This window comes from Myotis daubentonii, chromosome 1 (genome assembly GCF_963259705.1).
Source record: "Myotis daubentonii chromosome 1, mMyoDau2.1, whole genome shotgun sequence".
In the NCBI taxonomy this organism is placed as follows: Eukaryota; Metazoa; Chordata; class Mammalia; order Chiroptera; family Vespertilionidae; genus Myotis; species Myotis daubentonii.
Window position 1 is genome coordinate 67558246 of NC_081840.1, and position 16994 is coordinate 67575239.

The following is a 16994-nucleotide window of genomic DNA, read 5'->3' on the forward strand; positions in this document are numbered from 1 at the left end:
TGAAATATTTTTGCCAGTCTGATGGGTGAAGTGGAGACTTTGCTTGATATTTTGCTTGATATTTCCTCATTATTAGTGAGGTGGTACACTCAGAAGTTTATCAGCCCTGTGCATTTCTTGTGAGAATTTCCTGGTTATATCTTTTGCTCATTCCTCTACTTATAAGTGCTTTCTGTACATTATGAGTATTAAACTCGTGTCTGTCTTATGCACGGACAGTGCTACAGATGGGCTTGTCAGCAGACAACCCTATGAGTGAACAACTGGTAAGAGTGTTGCTGTCAGAGGGAACCCGGGGGACCTGAAGGAAAGCCAGCATGAGCAGATTGCAGCACACCGCATTAGCAGACACTGCTGTTATAAGAATTTAGTTGTTCTAGACATTAACATGTTAGAAGGTTAGCAAAGATCTGCCAGGAATAGAGAAGAAAATCCACGTATTTGTCTCAGCAGACCTGGTTAATGTGCTATGGTCATTCAGCAGAGCTCAACCGCGAGGCTCAGACATGGCACCTGCAATGCAGGGTTCAGTTTCTAGGGCCAAAAGCACTTGTGCGATTAACAAAGTGGATGTACACAGGGTCAAAAGATTACTGAATTCCAGTAATGCCCTCACTCCAACGACTTCCTTAAACATATGTCTCCTAAGGGTGACATTTAGATTTTAAGTTCAGCAAAAAAAAAAAAAAAAAAACCCAAAAACAAAACACCCCAAAACAAAAAGATTAGTGGGTATAATCCTTTAACAGACATGCCACCCCTGCGACCAGACATGGCATCCGAACTGCCAGCAGAGTATGCCCAGCCTCACCCGCAGGTCGAAAGGAAGCATCACCAGCATCCCGCTGTGGTCCATGAATAAGGCGGCTTCGTTGTGCTCATATATTTGCCTGTTTCGGGGAAGCAGTAGTGGGGTACACAACTGGACAGCTCCTAAACCAAATTAGAAAAAAAATAACTAATCATTTTTCCGAGGGAGCAAGTTAAAATGAACACAAACCTGACAGTGGGGTCTCCTGCTATGGGGACTGTGGAAATCATCATCAGTCTGTGGTCAATTCTCAATAGAGAGCTCACCTAAGGTCAACTTTGCCAATCTAGTCATACTTATGACTCCGTAAACCAGCTGTACTTTAGTAGCAAGATTGTAATATTAAAATCCGTTTCTCCTTAACAAGCTGGATTGTAAAAATAAGCTTTAATTTCACATGATGTCAGTTGCTTGTAATTTAATTTAAAAGTAAAATATAATTGCACCCAAATCCATTAACAATACTTTTTTTCTTTTAAATATATTTTTGTTGAATTTAGAGAAGAAGGGAGAGGGAGAGAGAAATAGAAACATCAATGATAGAGAATCACTGATCGGCTGCCTCCTGCACACCCCCCACTGGGGATGGAGCCGACAACCCAGGCATGTGCCCTTGACTGGAATTGAACCTGGGACCCTTCAGTCCACAGGCCAATGCTCTACCCACTTAGCCAAACTAGCTAGGGCAATAGTACTTTTTTTTTTTAATTAATTATATTTTATTGATTTTTTACAGAGAGGAAGAGAGAGGGATAGAGAGTTAGAAACATCAATGAGAGAGAAACATCGATCAGCTGCCTCCTGCACACTCCCTACTGGGGAGGTGTCTGCAACCAAGGTACATGCCCTTGACAGGAATTGAACCTGGGACCTTTCAGTCCGCAGACTGATGCTCTATCCACTGAGCCAAACCAGCTAGGGCAATAGTGCTTTTTAATGATGAAAACAACATCTTTTAAGAAGGCATATGATTTTTTCAAAAGTACATACCGTGTCTTTTAAAGATGCGGATGATAGTCTCACACACATGCTGCTGCATCTTGGCTATACGGATTGAAAAGTTGCCCTAAAATAGGACCAATTAAAATGTTATCAAAGCTTAATAAAAAGGATCACCTAAAATATTAATCTGTGGCTTTCATTACATTGCTTGTTCTGAAGATCACTGAAGAGATTTCAAGTTAGTCCCTTTCTGAACATATTCAGGTTAGAGAAAGCACAAGTCTTACAGCAGGTCCTGCTTGCGGAGGGCCAGCTAGGTTCAGAGTCCAAACTCTTAACCAGGTTGGTATTTGCCCTTCAGAGAGAGAGCTAGTCAAATATATACATTCCCCCTAAGGACTCTCGGCGCCACCGTGGAGCAAGCAAACCTCTAACACAGTCCCAATTCCAGCCCCAGAGCCTGCCACCCTACTGTGGCAGCCCCAGCCCCAATGAACTTGGCTGCTGTGTTGATGTCCCTTGAAATGACATGGGTTTGGAAGCTGCGATAAGAAATAAGCGAGGTCAGGGTATGTGGGCTGCCAAGCTGTGAGGCTCTCATCTGCAGTGTCTCTGGTTGTTTCAGCACCACTGCAGACAGTGACCGGCTCAGCTGAGAGGTGCTCCTGACCGAGGAGGGGTGAAGACAAACTTGGTGCAGGCATACATTTTCAGGGGATGAGGGGAGCTGCTCCCAGTGCAGAGAAGACAGAGAGGGGTGGGGGGCAGATACATTTTTTTACCCTGTTTTTTTAAAGAAAACACTGACAGCTCTCAAACCTGGCTATCCTTTAGAAACCAGCTGGGAGCTTTTAAACAGATGCTTCAAGTACCTCACACCTGGAGATCCGGTCACGAGAATGGGCATCTGTATTGTCAAAGGGTCTCCCAGGAGATTCTGACGTGCAGCCAGCACTGGGAGTTACTGCCTACCTCAGTGGTCGGCAAACTCATTAGTCAACAGAGCCAAATATCAATAGTACAATGATTGAAATTTCTTTTGAGAGCCAAATTTTTTAAACTTAAACTATACAGGTAGGTACATTGTTATTAACTTAACTAGGGTACTCCTAAGGCTTAGGAAGAGCCACACTCAAGAGGCCAAAGAGCCGCATGTGGCTCACGAGCCGCCTTTTGCCGACCACTGGACTACCTGATCTGTAGCGGAGCTGATTGATGTCTTTGGTTGTGGACAGCTGGGCCCCGTCAGTCTCCAAAAGCACTCCTTCTAATGTCCTGGGGGGTGGGTCAGAAATTCCTTCAAGTAAGTGATTAAAAGTGTGGTTCTTCCCAGAATAATACAAATCCACCCATTTTGCATACACAAACTTCAGATTAAGAATTTATGTTGGAGGCCTTAAAGAAATCCATGAAAAATCAGAAACTGACTTGATCCTTCTGTGAGCCAGGTACAGCTCTCTATCGAAGCCCTGCTTAAGCCCACCTTCAGTATGTCGCTGTCATAGGTGTAGTCAATGGCAGGGGGGATGCGCTGGGAGAAGATCTGGGCCATCATGGTGCGATAGGCCTTCCCGTCCACGTTGGCCAGGGTGTGGTGCAGCACCTCGTGCAGCTCAGACTCCTCCATCTGCGGTGGGGGCAGCAGCTCACTCTTGAGCAGTTCTGTGGCTGTGGGCCGCTTTGCTGGATCGTGGTTCAACAGCCAGGAGATGACAGATTTCTATAACAAAACCCAGGCATACCAGGGAGGAGAAGCAACAGATGATGCTCAGGAATCCTCCTGACAAGCCAGTGGTTGCTTCTAGTCAAAGACAAGACACTATACTTCTTGCACTTAGTGGGTGCATTTTCATTTCTGAAGGTTTCTGAATTTGTCATTTTCCTCCCTGCACTTCAATAGGCTCACAATGCTGTGTAACAATGTAACAGGGGCCCTTTTTATATTTTATTGACATAAATGACCCAAAAAATCCTCAACAACTAACTAGCGGGGTGCCAATATTAACCTATGACAAGCCACATACACACACATTCAGATATTTATAGCATGGAGGAGAAATTATTTTGCTCTAAAATACTGTAACTTCAGACTGGTCTTCCCCTTCACAATCTGAACTACTTGAACCACGAAACAGAACAAAATGATAGCTTTAAATTATTTTTCTTTTCTTAAAGTCCTAAGCTTTCTCTAGAACAATGAGCTGTAAAAGCATTCTCTCTTTTTTTTCCCAACAGGGAAGGCAAGGTTCCAAATAGCACTTCAAAAGCACAATGAACCACACAAAAGAACTCTGTAGTTTGTTAATTTTTTGTGCCAATCCTTGGCATTTTTATGGTGTGTTTCAAGATTAGTGACGTTTTAAGTGCTTTATCGTTTGATTTTCCCTCTACGTTGTTCCCAGGACACAAGAGAATGAGTGGCAGAAGATTACTAATTGAAGAAGAAGAAAAATAGTTATTAAAATCCAAGAGTGAGGATGGTGTTTAAAGCATCAGAAAATTACCTGCTTTGTATGCTCTTCATCATCGAAGTCTTCTGGAAACTTGGGCGAAGTAGGCTAAAAGAATATCATATTCAAATCAGCAAGTGCTTGGCAGACTGCCACAGTGAAAGCATTCATTCACCAGAGGTAAGAAAAGCAAATACAGAAATGAAAATCTGCCAACAAGGGAAGATGGAGGTGGCACCTTCTTGAAAACCAGTGCCATTCTTCCAAGTACATACATACTGATACAAACGTTAACCGAATGACAGCCTAGATGATAGGAAGCACCTTAAGTGAGGACAAGGTATTTAAAATCTAATGGTTTCAGAAAACAAGAAAGTAGCTTTATTAAACACACAGATGAATAAAGGCAAAAACACCAAACCATTAACACAGAGTAAGAGAAAAACATTAACTGAAACCTCTACTTCCCCCAAAGCTCTCACCTTTCTGATAAATAAGACCCTAATTATAACATTAACTTGACAGTTTAGATATTCTTGAAATGAGGTAAATTTTGACTAAAGAAAGGCACTTCATCAAAGACAATTCTCAAGTCACGGGAAGGGCACGGTAATCGCTTTATTTACTCCTTTACTTTATGAACATAGCTGCCCACGCTGTACTGGCAGTAAAATAATTCAAGTGTTTTCCAAAGCACTGGCTCAGCTCAGGAAGGAAGGGGAAGAACCTCAGTGTCTCTTGCTCATGAATATGTAAATCTAAATCACCCTCACCCACACCTTACTCTCCACTTTCATCTTCCAGTCTGCAGGCTGACGCTTTATCCATTGAGCCAAACCGGTTAGAGCTCCACTTTCATCTTAATGCCTTTTCTAATTCGCGTCCTTGACCTCACACACTGCTAACATTAGCCCCCTTTCAGTTTGGATAATAACAGAGGCAAGGATTAATCCCATGAACACAAATGGAAATTTAATTGAGGAAAAAAATTCAAGTGGCTGATATTTTGGTCACAGTAGTTTTCTTTAGGCACCAGCTGGGACCTTTAATTTTTAAAAGTTAATTCCCATTAACCTTATAACCCATTCTCACTGCTGTAACTGTATTGATATTATGCAAAACTTCTTGGATTTTTCCTTTGTTTTAAAATTAAGAGTAAACCTCTTAGAATCATTTTTAAAAAGTAACTATAGCTTAGCAATTTCTCCAAGTAAGATTTCTAAAAATAAACAAAACTGGGGAGTTTCTCATCATGGGAGGTATGCAAGAGATAGATTTCCACTTATTAGGAATACAGATTATTACAGCAGGATCACTTTTTCTATATTATAAGGACCAGAAAAACCCTCTGCACTGAATTCTGCTGTCCATGCTAAGATCCAGGTTACTGGAAAATGATGCACTGAAACATCTCATACATACATCTCTGAGTTGGTTGAGAACAAAGACCCTTTCTGAGGCCGTGACCATAGGGTAATAGGACATCTCAAAGAAGATGATTCCCAGGCTGAAGAGATCCACTTTCTGAGGAGAAAAAATAATTATATTTAGAGAGTCGTGATATGAAGTGTTATTTACCAGGGAATTATGAGCACTGTTAATTGGAATTAAACTTTGCTAAGTGAAAAACAAGCCAATTAAATAGAAAAAAATTAATTTCTTCTAAAGAATAGGTATAAGGTATAGATGAGATTAAATATTTGGCACGACTTTTCAACATTTCCCTTGAAATTTAATTGTGACTGGTTTAGCTATATACAGAGACATAGATAACCACTGGCCAACCATTGAGAATAATTACTAAAATGCAAAGACAACTGAGATTTGTCTCAAGAATTTGCCTTACATATTTACTAATCTCAAAAGTGAAACACAGGCCAAAATCTGCAGTTAACAACAAAGATCAGCTATTGATTGCAAAGCCATACCAACGAGGCAGAGAAATTGCACAACAGAAAGATCATAGACAAATCCTAACAAATATAGAAGTGCAAGCAACGAGGAAAAAGGTGAAGTCAGTGCAGAGTGCCCGAGAGGGAGCTGCCGGGGGAGCCAGAGGGCATGTGCCACAGGCAGCCAGCAGAGCCTGGCCGGCGGAGGGAGCCTCTCACAGTCACCGCACAGGCACAGAAGCCACTTTAAAAAAAATTCCTGAATGAATTTGGAGTCAAGGATTAGTAGGAGAGTCTCTCCAATTATCACCAGTGACCTCTGCAGTTTTAAAAACATTCATTGTGGCATTTCCTATAGGTGCTGGCTGTAGAAAATGTGGAATAATCAGAAAAGCACTAAGATCAAAATAGCAAGCGCTCACAATGTCACCACAGTTACTGTTAATGTCTAAGACATGCCCACTTTGTGCTTTTTAAAATGTACACATCTACACACTATAAAACTAGAGCCATGCTATTCTTGTAACTTTTATTCCCTTAACTTAGTGAGATTTTTTAAAATACTATATCATTTTTCTAAAACAACCTTCTAAAATATGGCCTTAATGACATACAGTATTCAATTACATGGAAGTCCCATAATTTATTTAACCAGTTCCCTATTTTTAAACACGCTTGTCATTTTTCCCTGTTATAAATAATACTATGGAGAATTCCCTTTACACTAATCTTTTTGGAATGTCCATGGTTGTTTCTTTTTGGTACATTTCAAAAGGTAGAACTTCTGGGCCAAAGAGTAGAGTGCTTTTAAGGATGTAATCACACTATTCTACATTGCATTCGGAAAGATGGCACCAAAGTCCCCTCCCACACCCAAGTCCATCTCCCCCCACCCTCGCTCTTGATGGGTCTTCGGAGGTCTGCCTCAACTTTCTGTCACTGCCAAGTGCACCCTGTCGGGGGCCAAACCCAGGCTTGTGTTTTGATGTGAACTGCCTGCCTAATATATATTTTAAATTTAGCTCTGCACTCTTGCTTTAAGTGATCTCATCCAATCTCATAGCTTTAAATCCCATCTGGGTGCGGATGACTCTCACATTTATACTTCTGACTCTGACCTTTCTTCTCAGCCTTGAACCTGGAGTCTCTCGCAATCTATTGGACATCTCCAATTGGATTTCTCGTGAGGTATTTCAAAGTTAACATGTCTCAAATGGAATTTTCCTGCCATCTTCTCCTCCATGTCTTTCCTCAGGTCTTCTCATCCCCTTCACCTGAGCAGTGTCCCATTTTCCTTCCTTTTCCTCACCTAAATCTTCTCCATGAGGAAAACCTGTCAATTCCCCCCAGATTATCCTATAACAGCATGCTTCTCCCCGCCTCACTTGGTACCACTCTGGTTCCAGCTACCACCTGTTCCACCTGGACTTCTGCAAAGCCTCCAGCAGCAGCTGGAGTGACCTCTTGCTTGAGATCCTTCAGCGGCTCCCTGTGCCTGGTCCTTATCATGGCTAAGCTGGCCCTGCACAATCGGACCCCTGCCTTCCTCTCCAGCTTCACTTCATGCCTCTCTCCCCATTGCTCACCGCACGGTAGCTACACAGACCTTCTCTTTGATGCCTTAAATGTGCCAAACTAGCTCTCACCCCGTCTTCTCTTTAGGCATGCTACTGCCGCTTCACCCCCTTTTTCCTTCCAGGCATGCTCCAACCTCCAACTCTGCATGGCTTTTCCCTTCTTTTCCTTTATCCTAACAGCCATCTTCTTGGGAAAGCTTTCTCTGGTTTAATCTAAAGACGATGTCCCTAGTGTTCTCTGGTCACTGGATCCCTTTTCTTCTTAGCTTTTATTGGATAAGCTCCTTGAGGGCTGGAATAAGGTATTTGTCCTAGTACTCGACTGCCTTATTCCTTATGCTCCTGGGGCCTGGCCTGGAACTGGGTTAGTTCAAATCTTCTTTGAATGGATGGAGAGACTGTAAAGTATCTCGGCAGCAACTGTGTCAGCATCAGTCACTGTCCTGTATAGTATAGTCACTCAGTATACATGTGGATACATATAAAATGTTCCCATTTCAGCTGGTAACTAAACCCCAAATGCCATGACCTTGATGTTCTTACTATTGTCTCACTCTTGAGACCTTTCCTTCTCTCCCAGAAGCTTTCCCTTTACCTGGTTGTATGCAGATTTGGTGCTTCCTTGGACTTCTGGGCTTACATACAGTGCAGTGCCAACCATCCCAGTCAAATGGCCTGCATGGAAGAAGGCGAGAGAAGGGTTTCCAATAACAGGACTTAAGAAAAGGCAAATTTTCATTTTAAAAAAAAGTTTCTTGTGCCCTGACTGGGAAGCAAGTCATGACCTCCTGGTTCATAGGTCGACACTCAACCACTGAGCCACACTGGCTAGGCTGTGGTGTGTTTTTTAATACATGAATAAAATATACTAGATTTACCTGAAGGGTCTGATTTAATTAAGTGATCTCCAGCTGCATCATCTTGTTTGCCGTCAGCCTAAAAGTATAAATAAACCAAATATCAGATTAAAATGTTCTATTATGCCATATGAATGGCTTATCCATTTCTAAATAAAGATTGAACGAAACATATCACACAGAAACCAGAATAATTGTAATAAAGCTTTTTTTTTTTTAGCTGTAAAATTTTTTGTTTACTTGGCCCACTAATGCAGAGCTTGCCAGAAACCCAATAAAATCAAGAAGGGCAATTCACTACAGAACTCTTTCTTTGTGACAGAAACTCCTGAAGCTTATAGAAGCAAATGCCAAACAGAATCTATTTACTAGGAAGAGGAAGAATATATTAACAACCACCACCACCACCTCACTTTCTAACTTTCCCATTCATTTGGGTCAATTTTTATTCTTTTTTCCTAGAGGCTGGCCACCAAATTCCCACTATCACTGCTAACACCTCTTAAGTAGCCTCACCTTCCTCCACTGTATCTGTGACAGCGCTGATTCACATACTACCCTAAATCACTACTTTGCTGACATTACTTCATGGGTCGCTATTACCAGCACCATCATCAATACTAGGAGCTGTTAAAATTTTCAGTGCCGGGCACTGGCCACAGCTTTCCTGTAGTGTTATTTTATCCTGCCGACAACTCTCTGAAGTAGGGACTAGTATCAGACACCTTTTGTAAATGTGTTTGAGAGGTTAACCAACTTGCCAACGTCACAACACAAAGAACTGGCAGAGATAGGATTCTAGTCCAGCTGTGCTCTTATCTACCTCACTATATAAGCTTTCCAGAAAGCAAGTTAAATTCTTTAGTTTGGGGACCAAGATCCCCATCATTTAGCCCTTCCTTGGTCTTAGCATTCCTCTAAATACCCTGTGCTGGTCAGGACCACGTTCTTACCGACTCCTTTCCATTTCCTCCCTCTCTGTTCCTTCTAACCTCTCCTTTTAATTCAGCCTCTATTTACCATTTATCCAAATGGATTAATTACCATTAATCCAAATCCTATTTTATTTTCTCTGACTGCCCTTAGAATTAACGGCATTTACTAACGGCGTACTCTTTTGGAACTTAATCACTTGGGCTTCCAATGTCAAGTAAACTCTTCCTCTGGCACTCAAGGTCTGCCACCTACAGGGGTTTCAACCTTACAGCATCCTCTCTCACCCAACAACATGCTGGCCTTCAAACAATCATGTCTGCTCACCTCAGGGCCTTTGCTTATACTTATTTTTGCTGGAATCCCCATCCTGGTGTCACTATCCCCTGTCCTCAAGCTTGGCCTGCTGGACTCACATCCATCCTTTAAGGCACATCTGAAATGCTGTTTTCTTTACGTAGCTTTTCTTGATCCTCATAACCATATGTACATTTTCTCCTTTTATATCTTTGCTAGAGGCCCAGCGCACGACATCGTGCACAGGTAGGGTCCCTAGGCCTAGCCTGCGATCAGGGCCATCTCCTGCCCACTCACCAGTCCCCAGCCCCGCCCCATCGCCGCCACCCACCCTGGTTCCCCGTTCGCCATCTGGAGATCTATTGGAGCCTGTGGGCCAGGGGGAGAGATTAAGAGGTCGGCTATTCTGCCCACTTGCCAGTCGCCAGTCCCCAGTCCTGCTCCACCGCTGACACCGACACCCACCCCAATTCCCCGTGGTTCCCTGTTCACCATCCAGCGATCGGAGCCTGCGGCGGGGGATAGGGACCAAGAGGTCTGCCTTCTGTCCACTTGCCAGTCCCCAGTCCCTAGTCCCGCCCTGCCACCGCCACCCACCCTGGTTCCCAGTTCGCCATCTGGTAATCTATCAGAGCCTGCAGGCCAGTGGGAGGGACCAAGAGGTTGGCCGTTCAGCCCGCTCACCAATTCCCAGTCCACCTCACTGCCGACACCCACCCTGGTTCCCCATGGTTCCCCATTTGCCATCCAGCGAACGGAGCCTGTGGGCTGGGGGAAGGGATCAAGAGGTGGTCAATGCATCTCATAGCGACTGGTCAATCGATCATTCTGGTCGTTATGCCATTATGATTGCTGGCCTTTTATTATATAGGATTTCGCTCACTTCACATTATTTTAGCTTTGTATGTTAAACAACTACTCTATAATGCTGTGAAGAACAAACACCTGTGGATTTTATATTGTCTAGGAGTGATGTTTTATGCTTTTTGAGCCTTATTTCCTTAAAATAACTAAAAGCACCTCAAGTGAAAAGCACCTAGCCCAGTGCCTGGTGTGGTAGACCAAAATACAAATTATTTCATAAAGTATTGTATGCTTAAATATCGACATACTTACATCCTAAATTATGTCCCTCAAGTGGAATGCACTCACTAAAATGCACTCACAATTTCAAAATATAAAAGGTCACTTGCAGCTCACCCCTTCAGACTCGTATTGCTTCCTAGGGCTTACACAGCAGAGTTCACTGATCTCATTACTATCCTGTCTTCTGACACTTTCATTATTATCAAAGCATGCAGGGCCCTTTTCAGGCACAGTCTAATTTAAAAAATACTCACAGCAAAGGGTAGATGGTCTGTCGCCAAACCAAAATCACCTATTTTTACGTGGTCATCAGAATCCAAAAAAATGTTGACAGGCTTCAAATCCCGGTGGATCATTCCCTAATGGAAGAGAGCAAAGAAACCAAGTTTAACCTGTTTCCAAATTCCCTTGCCTAGGAAACTCTTGCTTTTCTCCACTCATTTGAATTGTACCAACATTTACAAGCGCCAACTCATTTTCATGAGGTCTTCCACAGTAATTCTAACACTTCAACTTTGAATCCCTAACATACACGGAAGGTGCTCAATGAATACTTGTTACATGACTATGCTTTCTCCCCTTCCTAACGGCATTCTCATAATGCGTATTGTTCCAGGTACTATAATATAGGAGATAACTAAATGTAATAAAAACACATTGTGTGATCCCTTTTACCTTACGTGAAGGTACATTTTAGCTCCCTCAAAAAAAACAAGTCCTTCTCAAGCATGGGGTTTGTTTGCCTGTATTTCTAGGTGTGGCACCATGTTATCTACCCAACAAATGATGAGCAGATACGGAGCAAATTAGATCGAGACAAGAGAGCACAGGGGCATGGTTGTAAGACGCCAGGGTGATATCACAGCAATAGAGTTCTAGTGACCTCACTAGAACGCATTTTTATTTCCAGCCTTGCAAATTCTGTTTCCACCAAATCATTTATAAACTAGACATGTGTAAATTACAGTTCTGGCTTTTTAGTAGAAAAATGGTACAGTATAAATATTTCAAGGTTAAAGAAACTGAGGCAAAGGAGAAAACATATTTACACTGGCTAATGCATTAGACAATTCCATTTTTTAAAAAGTAAGAGTGCTTCATCTTGAAGCTAGCCCCATTAGTATTTACATTGTAATGGCAATTTCTAGCTTTATAATGACACTAGAGGCCCAGTACACAACATTTGTGCACTTGGGGGGGGGGGTACCCTCAGCCCAGCCTGTGCCCTCTGAAGGAGTGGGCCTAAGCCGGCAGGTGGACATCCCCCGAGAGGTTCTTAGCCATGCTGCCACCGCCGCTGCACTCACCAGCCGTGAGCCAGCTCAGGGCTTCTGGCTGAGTGGCACTCCCCCTGTGGGAATGCAATGACCACCAGGGAGCAGCTCCTGCATTGAGTACCTGCCCCCTGGTGGTTAGTGTGCATCATAGCAACCAGTCATTATGCTGTTCGGTCGATTTGCATATTAGGGTTTTATTATATAGGATTTTGTACATGTGGCAAACCATGTTACTCAACAAGTCCCATCTCTGTCCTTGCTAGATGACTTTCTGGTTCCTCCATGTTCCTAGGAAGGGTGGCACCAAGTCAGAATCAGATAACTTGGCCTGCATCAATCACATTCTCACTGTATTCTAAACCACCCTAGGAGTCATCCTCATATTCTAGGCATGTTCATGTATTTCCTAACCCAGAGGTTGGCAAAGCTTTTCTGTGAAGGGCCAGAAAGTATTTTAGACTTTATGGGCCACAGAATCTGTCATAACTATTCAATTCTACAGTTGTAGCATAAAAGCAGCCATAGGCATTATGTAAGCAATGAGCATGGCCCTGTTCCAATAACACTTTATGGACATTGAAATTTGAATTTCATAGAATTTTCATGTGTCATGAAATATTCTTTTGTGTTTTTTTTAATAATTTTATTGATTTTTTACAGAGAGGAAGGGAGAGGGATAGAGAGTTAGAAACATTGATGAGAGAGAAGCATCAATCAGCTGCCTCCTTCACACCCCCTACTGGGGATGTGCCTGCAACCAAGGTACATGCCCTTGACCGGAATCGAACCTGGGACCCTTCAGTCCCCAGGCCGACGCTCTATCCAGTGAGCCAAACCAGCTAGGGCCTTTTGATTGTTTTTAAATAATCACTTAAAAATGTAAAAGCCATTCTTATAGGCCAGGCCATACATAATGTGGTTGGATTTGACCAGTGGGCCACAGTTTGCTAATCCTTGGTCTAACCTTCAATATTTTCTTTTAAGTTTGATACTTTGTACTATTTTCTTATCTTTTGACACATAGTTCTAGTACCTATAAAAATAGATTATTTTCAATATACCCATAATTTTCTATTTATGTTTTTCTCCAATCTTACATTATTTGATTTTCTTATTCGATCTTAAATTTTATATAAAGATAAGTTTTCAGATATGAAATGCTGTAGTTTACTTTCTCATGGATATAAGCCAGTCCATCCAGAATCTCTCGGAAAAGCCTCCAGAGTCTGTTGGTGTCTTGATACAGTCCCTGGTCGATGGTGTCACGTAAGGTGCTCTTTTCACAGTACTCCATCTATGGACAAGAACAAACCAGGAGGGATTTGACTGTACAGAGTTTCAATTGAGGACAATTGCAATAAATGTAATCCTACATTTTAAAACATGTAGCACAGGTTTCAAAAGGCTTGATTTTTTAAAAAAATATATTTTATTGATTTTTTACAGAGAGGAAGGGAGAGGGATAGAGAGTTAGAAACATCCATGAGAGAGAAACATCGATCAGCTGCCTCCTGCACGCCCCCCACTGGGGATGTGCCCGCAACCAGGGTACATGCCCTTGACTGGAATCGAACCTGGGACCTTTCAGTTCACAGACTGACGCTCTATTCACTGAGCCAAACTGGTTAGGGCACTGATTTTTTTTTTTTAATTGAAAAAAAAACACCACAAGAGTATTAAAAAATTGGGGATAAAATATGCATAATCTTAGCATCCTAACAGAACCAATTTTTCATATTACTGTCCATTTAAAAATTATCTTACTTGTTTAAAATCCCTGTCAAAAATAATATAAAAATCTGAGAAGTATACTTTTATTTATTGTTTTACAAGGTTATTTCTAAACCCAAATTTTCAAGAAGGGCTAATTAACCTAATGATGTCATTAGCCTTTCTCATTTGTACATTACATTAATGACAGTGACCTTCAAATCTAAAATAAAACATTATAAATATAAAAACAATCCAGAAAAGGCTCTATTTCACTCCTTAAATGTATTGAAGTATCAGAAAACAATGATATATCAACATGTAGCATTTGATTTATGAATCTTCTAGACTATATGTTTCAAACCAGTGCCAGAGGTGAGATTTCTCATAAAGGAGGATGTTACTGTTTTTATTTATTTTATTTTATTTTATTTATTTTTTTACAGTATAAATATTTCATTTGTACTAAAATAACTTTTTTTTTTATTGCTTAAAGTATTACAAAGGGTATTACATATGTGTCCATTTTTTCCCCCCGCCCTAGACAGTCCCCTAGCCTCCCCTATCCCCCAGTGTCTTATGTCCATTGGTTATGCTTATATGCATGCATACAAGTCCTTTAGTTGATCTCTTACCCCCCTACCTCCTGCCCCCCAACCCTCCCCGGCCTTCCCGCTGCAGTTTGACAATCTGTTTGAGGCAGCTCTGCCTCTGTATCTATTATTGTTCAAAAGTTTATAATGGTCTCTATTATCCATGAATGAGTGAGATCATGTGGTATTTTTCCTTCATTGACTGGCTTATTTCACTTAGCATAATGCTCTCCAGTTCCATCCATGACGTTGCAAATGGTAAGAGTTCCTTCCTTTTTAGAGCAGCATAGTATTCCATTGTGTAGATGTACCACAGTTTTCTAATCCATTCATCTACTGATGGGCACTTAGGCTGTTTCCAGATCTTAGCTATGGTGAATTGTGCTGCTATGAACATAGGGGTGCATATATCCTTTCTGATTGGTGTTAAAGAAAGGAACGTCTCCTTTTAAAAGAGAGGAATATCCTCTCATGATCCAAATAACCATCTACAAATTCTGACTCACTCTCCAGGCCTCTGATTCCCACCCACAATCCTACCACACCTCAGATGCATCTCTTCTACATACTTCTGTCAGAGAGTAATGGCATGTAGTAGATACTCAATAGGTAGCTGTTTGGGAGACAAATGCTTTATAGTGTGTGTGAGTAGTATCTCAAAGATGTTACTGGCTGGGTAGCTCAGTTGGTTAGAGCATCGTCCTGATACACCAAGGTTTCAGGTTCGATTCCTGGTCAGGGTGCATAAAAGAAGCAACCAATGAATACATAAATAAGTAGAACAACAAGTCAATGTTTTTTTTCTCTCTCTCCCTTCTTTCTCTCTCCCAAATCAATAAATAAAACTTTAAAAATAAATAGATAAGATAAAAAGATGTTTCAGTTAGGGAATACCAAAAACTAGTTCCAATGCCAGGGAAGCAACTACCTAATTAGCCTCTTTTGAAACACTACACTTGTCTGAAAACTGTCAAACTTATCTTCATGTTTGGAGACCTGCCTACTTGCAAATATGACTGAATATACTAATAATGGCCCATGGTCCTGTTCACTTGGAGTAGAGGCAAGTTTTCCTTTTCGGTTTGTGGCTGTCTCTCTGCTGGCAGAACTCACCGCTGTCCAGAACACCGCCCCTCAGGCATGGGGGCAGGCCAAAGCCACAGGCTTCCCTTTAGTCATGCCTCATTGCAACGGGTTAGCCTGTGGCTCCTGTCCCCCAGAGGTTCCAGGACAAGCCAGTTTGCCTAAAGCCAAGCTGGCGTTTCTTCTGCACATGCAAGGATGTTTGTGCACCAGACCTTAACTGGCCAGATTCAATTTGTTAGAAAAAGCAGAGTTTCTTACATGCATTCTAGCATTTATGAAACTTGGATATGGTTCTAATTACTTCACATACATTATTTCATTTATGTTTCACGAGTCATGGAGATTGCTGTTATTTAATTCACAGATAAGGAACCTGAGGCACAGACTGCTGAAGAACCTTGCCTGAGCTCACACAGCTGTGGCTGGTAGATCCAAGTTGTGAACTTACACAGCCTGAGTCCGGAGCCCATAAGCAGCACCCTATGCCACCTCCTGCTATGGTACAGGAGAGCATGGGTGCGAGGCTGAGGGAAAGGGCCTCCATGCTGCAGTCCTCGCTGGCCAATTAACCTCTGGTAGTGCCAGTGGGTCCTGCTCTGCCCATTGTCTTGCTCTAGTCTCCTGAAACATACCCACCAGCAATTCCTGGTCACCACGCTGCACGCCAGAGCCTCACCTGGATATAGAGGTAGTGCACAGCTTCTGTGGTCACTGATAACTCACTCTCATGGCAACTGTTCTTCCCATTGCAGTCTTCATCCTAAACCCAGAGGAGCACAGGAGAACTCAAAGTGGGGCTAAAATTAAACAAGGTCATCATCATCATCAACTCATTTGTGCCTGCCCACACCAAATACTTGGCCATCCCGTTGCCTTAGTTAGAGGGAAGGTCATCGGGCAGAGCACAATCACTGTCCTTTAGCTGCTTACAGAATTCTAAAGACAATTTTGCTATTATCTGAATCCGCTGTATAGTTTCCAGGTCTGTCACTGTACAGAATAATTGATAGGGAAAATTAAAAAAAGGTAGGTATTAAAGGTGTGCGATCTACAGAAAGACTCCATGTCAAGTCAGTTCTTTCTTACCATTATATCTTTCTCTGGATAAGGAAAGCAGAATGTGTACAGACTAATATTTTAGGGCTTCTGTTTGACTGAATGCCTTCCTTTGGAAACAGAAGATTAGAAATTTGTCTTTAGCTAAAACAAATTAAATGGATCATATGACCCAAAACACACTGTCCTTTGGGCTACACTGCTGCAGAGCAGGTCCTCCAGTACCACTTACAGACACTGATCCTCTCTACTACTTTCCACATGGCTAGTCTGTTTGTCTCCTTCAGCTAACTTTCTAACACATGTCCCTGTTTTTAAAAAATTATTTTCTCTTCTAATAGATGTAATTAAATACTCCCCCACCAGGTATAGAAAAAAGCATTTGGCAGCATTTGACCTTTTTCTTTTGTCATGTGTGTCTTTACTC

At 42.0% G+C, this 16994-nt stretch overlaps 1 protein-coding gene across 1 annotated transcript in view; it reads right to left on the reverse strand.

The window, feature by feature from the left end:
* Nucleotides 1-16994, reverse strand: part of EIF2AK4 (eukaryotic translation initiation factor 2 alpha kinase 4) — a 100796-nt gene that overhangs the window by 34493 nt on the left and 49309 nt on the right. Inside the window, exons 14-23 of the mRNA XM_059705048.1 lie at nt 16188-16271; nt 13294-13416; nt 11100-11204; nt 8551-8608; nt 8268-8347; nt 5626-5727; nt 4258-4311; nt 3237-3473; nt 1802-1877; nt 812-933 (exon numbers count right to left, since the gene is read on the reverse strand). Of these exons, the coding sequence (XP_059561031.1) occupies nt 812-933; nt 1802-1877; nt 3237-3473; nt 4258-4311; nt 5626-5727; nt 8268-8347; nt 8551-8608; nt 11100-11204; nt 13294-13416; nt 16188-16271 (1041 nt within the window). The remainder of the gene's footprint in view (nt 1-811; nt 934-1801; nt 1878-3236; nt 3474-4257; nt 4312-5625; nt 5728-8267; nt 8348-8550; nt 8609-11099; nt 11205-13293; nt 13417-16187; nt 16272-16994) is intronic.